The sequence below is a fragment of the Austrofundulus limnaeus genome, unplaced genomic scaffold, assembly GCF_001266775.1.
Source record: "Austrofundulus limnaeus strain Quisiro unplaced genomic scaffold, Austrofundulus_limnaeus-1.0 Scaffold47, whole genome shotgun sequence".
NCBI lineage: Eukaryota > Metazoa > Chordata > Actinopteri > Cyprinodontiformes > Rivulidae > Austrofundulus > Austrofundulus limnaeus.
Window position 1 is genome coordinate 2,203,518 of NW_013952449.1, and position 6,671 is coordinate 2,210,188.

The 6,671-nt window shown below is 40.7% G+C and overlaps 1 protein-coding gene across 1 annotated transcript in view; it reads right to left on the reverse strand.

Annotated features, from left to right (window-relative positions):
* The window catches only part of cherp (calcium homeostasis endoplasmic reticulum protein), a 15,906-nt gene extending 10,502 nt beyond the window's left edge, over nucleotides 1-5,404 (reverse strand). The window contains exons 1-9 of the mRNA XM_014008072.1: nucleotides 5,239-5,404; nucleotides 3,728-3,901; nucleotides 3,098-3,267; nucleotides 2,715-2,852; nucleotides 2,480-2,631; nucleotides 1,480-1,591; nucleotides 1,280-1,369; nucleotides 440-632; nucleotides 69-232 (exon numbers count right to left, since the gene is read on the reverse strand). Coding sequence (XP_013863526.1) covers nucleotides 69-232; nucleotides 440-632; nucleotides 1,280-1,369; nucleotides 1,480-1,591; nucleotides 2,480-2,631; nucleotides 2,715-2,852; nucleotides 3,098-3,267; nucleotides 3,728-3,901; nucleotides 5,239-5,263 — 1,218 coding nt within the window. The 5' untranslated portion in view covers nucleotides 5,264-5,404. The remainder of the gene's footprint in view (nucleotides 1-68; nucleotides 233-439; nucleotides 633-1,279; nucleotides 1,370-1,479; nucleotides 1,592-2,479; nucleotides 2,632-2,714; nucleotides 2,853-3,097; nucleotides 3,268-3,727; nucleotides 3,902-5,238) is intronic.
* Nucleotides 5,405-6,671: the final 1,267 nt, after the last annotated feature.

Here is a 6,671-nt window from a genome sequence, read left to right on the forward strand (position 1 = left end):
CACACACACACACACACACACACACACACACACACACACACACACACACACACACAAAGGGTCTTTACCGGCTGGTTGGGGTTCCAGGGTCCGACATGCTGGGGATCAAACCACGCAGACTTGTTAGGGGGGATATCAGAGGGTCCGCTGGAGTTTTTGGAGTCCTGCGGTCTGGCTGCAGACCCATCAAAGTCCCCTGAAGGCGGGCCGGTCATGGGAGGCTTCACTTCTCCTTCACGCAAAATATTGAAACATAAACCGTGAAAAGCGTTAAACTGTGGTAGAGTCGAAATCTAAAACATTTTAATTTTCAAACATTTTCACTGGATTTAAACACCTCAAGTGTCCCATCTCTCCCTTTCTGTTTTATTTCTATAAGGTCAACATGTTTTCGGACTTTTAAAAAGCGTTCTGCTGTTCTTGATGGGTTTCTTCTCACCAGCTGGTGTGGTCATGGGCGGGGCTTTTTCAGAGTCAGCGGGGGGCGCCGCCTGCCCCACAGGAGCAGGCTGAGACTGCTGCTTCACACTACTGACAAACTCGTCGTGCTGAGTCTTCAAAGCCTGGATCTGCTGCTGGAAGGCCATCTGGATGGGCTGCACCACCGCAGCATACTCTGTTATCAGGGAGGCCTGCGACACAACAGAGGAGAGGTCAAACACTCAGGGGATCAGGGATTAACGAGCACATAAACATGAGGGACAAACATTAGACCAGGGTTCCTACAGCTTAAAACAAGCTAAATTTAAGACTTTTTAAGATCTCTTTAATGCCACTTGAAATTTCTTTTAAGACCAATTTCACAAAAATCCAATACAAAAAAAAAAAACCATCAAAAAGATTGTGAGATGAGATGCTACAATGTTTTTTAAGACCTCTGAAAGATTGATTTAAGACATTTTAAGGCTAATTAAGGTCTTATTTTTGGATTGATGAATTCAATGACTTTTAATGCTTTTTGAGGATCTGCAGGAACCCTGTTAAACACAAGCTGAATTAAATAAATATAACATCTCCAAAGACCAAATCTGTCCTCAGGCTTTTGTCTTTTACCTCCTGAAGTTAGTCTTCTTTAGTATTTAATAAAAATTATTTATAGATGAGAACAATGTGGAACTAACATGGGATCCTCAGAGTGTAAACAAAAACATAATAAAAAAAAGTCCCGATTGTTTCTATTCTAACATTTCTCTCACAAACACAAGAAAACTCCCACACTGGAGCAAGACTGGAGCCATTGTTGCCACTGGAGTGGTTTAATTATGGGATAAGTCCTGACCTGGTACTGGCCAATACCCAGAGCTGGGTTCTGGAGCTGCTGAATGGTCTCCTCATCAAAGTAGCCATTCTTCTCCCAGAGCTGCAACAACTGTGACCACAAGAAACAAGCGTTTAGACCTTTGTTAATAAATCTATGATTACAGGTGTTTATAGTCCCACCATTATAGCTCAGGTGAGACAGAACATAGATGTATTTACCCGCGTGATCTTCTGCTGCTTCTCCTCTTCTACGGCCAGGAAGCTGGTACAGTAGATGGGAACGACGACTTTCTGCAGCGCCATCAACAAATCCTTCTGCTGCTTCCTCTGGCTACGAGTAAACAAAATTACACATCACTTCACAAAAAATAAATCAGTAAACCAAAACATGACACATGAACCATTTTATGACACAACCAAGATTCAACTGTGTGTCGTAGCTTTACTGTAGTTTTACTGAATTATTCATTAAGACTTAGCCTGGCCCTTGCCTTCCTACGCAGCTCCGCTCAATTCTAGTTTCCCTTCACTGCTCTGTCTGGGACTCCTCCCATTGAGATGGATTTCGCTGGCAGATTTTTAGCCGGGCCAATCAGAGAACAGAACGTCAATTTTCTGCTCAGTCTCTGCTTATAGTTTATTTTACCTGGGCCAATCAGAGAACAGAAGGAGGAGTTTTGAACGACGTCGATTTTCTGCGCAGTGTCTGCTAGTTATTTTAGTACACGGCAGTGGAGGAAGTGAATGAAGCCAGTCTGTGTTGATAAGACTTCCAAATTAAAATAAATTTGTCTGACAAAGCAGCAGCTCTCATTTACAGTCGTCTCATTCAGCTCTGTATATTTCTCCTCTCAGTAGGGTTGTTTACAGCACACGCGACTTCCGGTTAGCTTCTTAGCTTAGCCTCTGTCACAGCTACAACACACACATGCTTCAGCAGAGGCCACGCCTCCTGCAAGAAACGATTCTCTATGCATCAAGTCCAGACCCTTGTACGAAGCAAAGTGAAGGATAGGGTTTGGTTTAAACCAGGCTAATTAAGAGAAGAACACCTGAAAGAACGCTGCAAATTCAAACAGCAGTTATTCTTTATCCAAACTAAAATCTGTAAATATTAGTCCAAACTCAAAGATGAAACAGCAAAAACATTCAACTAAAGAGAAGCCTGCCAGAAGGAAAGCTCCTCTATTCCTCTGATGAGTAAGAAGGGTTTGGATACCAGTGATGGAGGACGTCATTCGTTAAGTAGATGAGGTGTAGGCGCAGTTCAAAATGTGCACTATCGGTGGTGATGCGGTTGCGAAGATGTGACGCCATCAGTTCACAGTGCTGTGGAGACTTGGCGTTGGTGAACATCCAGTTCTTCCCAGCCTGAGAGGAGGACACGCACAGATGAGAAGGGACGTGTTTCGTTTTCATCATCATCTAAATCAGGATGTTCACTGCATGCTTACAGAGATGGCGTCTTTTGTGCAGGTGTCAATGATCGGCTGCAGCAGGTTGTCAAACTCTGTGATGTCCAACTGAGTATCCAGCAGCAGCTTCTGGGTCTGCTGCTCCATGGCCAGGGCTATGGCAGCGGTTATCTGTTCCTACGTTCAGGAAAGTTTCAAAAAGAGAAGAAAAACAAAGGAGGTCAAATCTTTTGACTCTTCTTTAGTGAATAAAACCTCTCACATCGATGTGGGCCACTGCCAGCTTGATGCAGTGTCTCAGCTACGCTGCTCTCTATGATGGCAAGAAAAGATCTGATTTTTCAGTGTTGATCAGCTGATCAGACTGAAAAAAACAATCAAAAACTCATTCCTTGGATCCCGTTTAACCCCCCCCTTGGTACCTGTCTGAGTGTGTGCAGGTGCTGCTCCTGTTGCTGCAGATTCCACTGACTCTGCTGGATGAGCTCGTCAAGAGGAGCAGCACCTGGTGGAGCGACTGGAAGCTGACCCATCGTCTGGATTGGAGGAGGAGGGATGTCGACAACATCTTTGGCACCGGGGAGGAACAAATCTACAAAACAAGAAGCAAAACAGCCTGAAGGTTTGTTAAAAACTGAGGGCTTCAGCTGTAAGACTGCAGACACGATGCGCGTCACTGAAGACAATGACGCAGTTTGTCCGTCATGAATAAGACACTCAATGACATCGAGTTTGTATCTGTAAATATTTAAAAGAAAGCTAAAATATTACTTAAGACCAATAAAATCAAGAAATATTGTCCTACTGAAAAGCATGATTATATACTGCAAAGCTGGATTTTTGGGTCTGGTTCGTCTCATGTTCCTCTAGACAGAACCTCAGATTCTCAGTGGGGTTCAGGTCAGACCAGTTTGTTGCCAATCAGGCCCAATGGTACCAGGTCATTAAAGGAGTGCTTCTGTCAGTGTGAGCAGGAGCCAACACTTTTTAGCAACACTGACACAAAATGTGCGACTGAATGTTGTCACTGTGACACACTGGTGAGGACTTACGTGGCTGTTGCTCCAGTGTCAGCCTGCACTTGTAGTAGCTGAAGTATTCTCCCCCAAAGAGAAAGGAGAACTTAGGGTTGTCCTTCTGTTTCTCCATCGTCATCTTCTCGAACTCAGGTCCATTTCGAGCCACAAACTGAGCCAACTTGTCGATCACATTCCTCAGCTCTTGATCTGGAAAGACAAAGGAAGGATTTAATGAAACCACAGCAGTGGTTTGAACTGAAGATGCAGTGATGACAGTTTGTTTGACTGCTTCTAAATGTTTAATCTTTACTAAGCCAGTTTTCATTTTAACCAATTCTGAGTTCTCTCTGAAAACTACGGGGTGTAAAAGTACATGGATTTCTTTAGAAAAGTAGGTTGAAAAAAACTCTAACCAATTAGACGCTTGCACTGTAAAAACAGTTTTAGTTTTTGCCCATATCTGATGTTTTCGACAGTCTGATAGATCTGTTTTTTTTAATCTGACCCAGTCCACTATGGCTATGTCCACACTGCAGATCTGACTTTTTATTTTTGTATGGCGTAGGGACGAAAGTTATGGTGTCTCACATTATGATTTAAATGTTACTCTATCAGAGTCAAGTTTAAACAGCTTTTTTAACCTTTTGACAGTCACTAAAGCACATGCTCAGTATTTTGCAATGCATTGAAGTCTAGATATTCACATCTACTTCTGGTTCTTTTAAATAATATATATGAGACACCAGGCTGGTGTAAGAAACCTAAAGACTACAGAGTTGAATGATGACATTGAATATCAAAAACAGCTGTTTGAAAGCATGTGCTTGATTTTACTCAAGTCCTTTAATATCTGTAAAAAGTTCAATAAAGACCTACAGCATTAACAAAAAGTCTTAAGAACCAAAACAATCATTAGTTGTAGGCAGTCCAGTATTTGATATTATGTCACTATGATCTTACTAAAGGTTTTAAAAATCACCAAGTTTACTTGATTCTTCTTTCAATGTAAAATATTTTATTCCAAGTAGGAAAAGTCTATGTATTGTTTTATTGTATTCTTTTCCAATGTGGTCCAGATGTCAAATAAAACCCCAGTTTAAAATTATTTTTAAGCATTAAAAAAAAACATTAAAAGTTTCACAAACCATGAGCTGACTTTTAATGAGTCTTCTTTGAGTCTAGAAAACATTTTAGCCAAGTTTGAACTGTCTGAGTACTAGTTGTTTTTAAACTAAAAGCTGATCAAAATCAAGACAACTAGATTAAGTGAAACAACACTTTCTTGAAAAGTCAAACCCGCAGCTAACCTCAGTTATGTTCAGAAAACATTAAGATTAAAAAGACAAAAATTACCTCTAGTTCGCTGTTACCATTTTAATTTACATAACTTAAACTGCTTGTTTAAAGGCGCACACATGGAGCTACAGGGTCATAAATACATTTACAAACGTAGCTTCTGTTAGTTCAGGCGTAATAAACAAGGCTAACGTTAGCTTAGCATGATGCCGAACCACAAGGAGGAAAAAGAGCAGGGAAACGTTCACCTTCAGGCGGATTGGGGACATCCATGTTGTGTCGGTGTTACAGCGACACAGTAAGCATCAACTTGTACTGTCAATAAACAGTGAATATTGCTGTATTTCAACAAATGCTTCCTAAAATGTGAATTGATTCGCCCCTGCACTGCACCGGAAGTTCTAGTCTAACAGCGCGAGCCCAACGGAAGAACTTCCGTCAAGTTCTCCTACAGCGCCTCTGGTGGTCAGGACAAACATTACACAGGAGGAACTGCTTTATTAATGCAACCCCAGCTCTGGTGACTGAAATTAACATTTTGTTGACTTTTTATTAAATGTTTAGCAAATCAACAGCAAATAAACACACCCCACACTGGCACATTTTAGTGTAAATGGTTTTAAAAAAGGTTCCTACAGGTGTAAAAGTATTAGACCTGTGTCCTTACTGGGCTTCAGTCCAAAATCCTGCATGTTTGCTTTATTTGGATTTTTGACTTTAGCTGTAAGGCTGTTTGTCTCATTGTTTGCTTTGTGATGGACTGATGACCTTTGACCCACAAACTGTCAACAGCTCAATCTTCTCAAACTGAATTTGTGAAAGCAGAGCTGCAGATGACCATGTGGTCTTAAAAGTGCCTGTGACATGCATATTCTTCAAATACAAAAAGTCAAAGGAAACATCTTTATATTTAAGAAAGTTGGAACAATACACACAATTTTTACCCATTTTGCCCCCTTAACTGGCTTATTTTCTTTTGAACTTGGCTCCACCACAGTGAGACAGGAGGTAATATCAAAGGGGAATTCTTTAACAAAGAAAAATCTCTGGTCTTTGTTTATTGAAACAATTTGAACTCTGACTCTTCTTCATCTCTTTCTGATTGTGACTCAAAATAATAAGAAACATCCGATTGTTCTCTACAGTCTGTGTTGTAGCACTACTCTGTTCACGTTCAGACATTCCCTTTTGACATCACTTCCTGTTACTTCACAGGCAAATATCTCAACTGTTCATCTCAGCGACATGAAATTTAATTTTGCAATATTTCATCAATGTCATCTTTTAAAAATGCATTCATATGTATTACAAAAATTTGACATCACAGGCACTTTAATTAATACAGTTTAGCCTTCTGACCAGTACATCTCGTGGTTAGACAAACTGTCAGTTCCTGCACTATGTTGGTTAAATTTTGGCCTTTGGAAGTTGATGAAAAAGAGACAAATCACTAAAATCGTGGCTTGCTTCTGATCAACCTTACACTGAAAAAATATAGTGACAAACCAAATTTGTAGAACTAAAGCTGATTTTCTAATGGACTGATTATATGCACTCACCGGCCACTTTATTAGATACACCTGTCCAACTGCTTGTTAACACTTAATTTCTAATCAGCCAATCACATGGCGGCAACTCAGTGCATTTAGGCATGTAGACATGGTCAAGACAATCTCCTGCA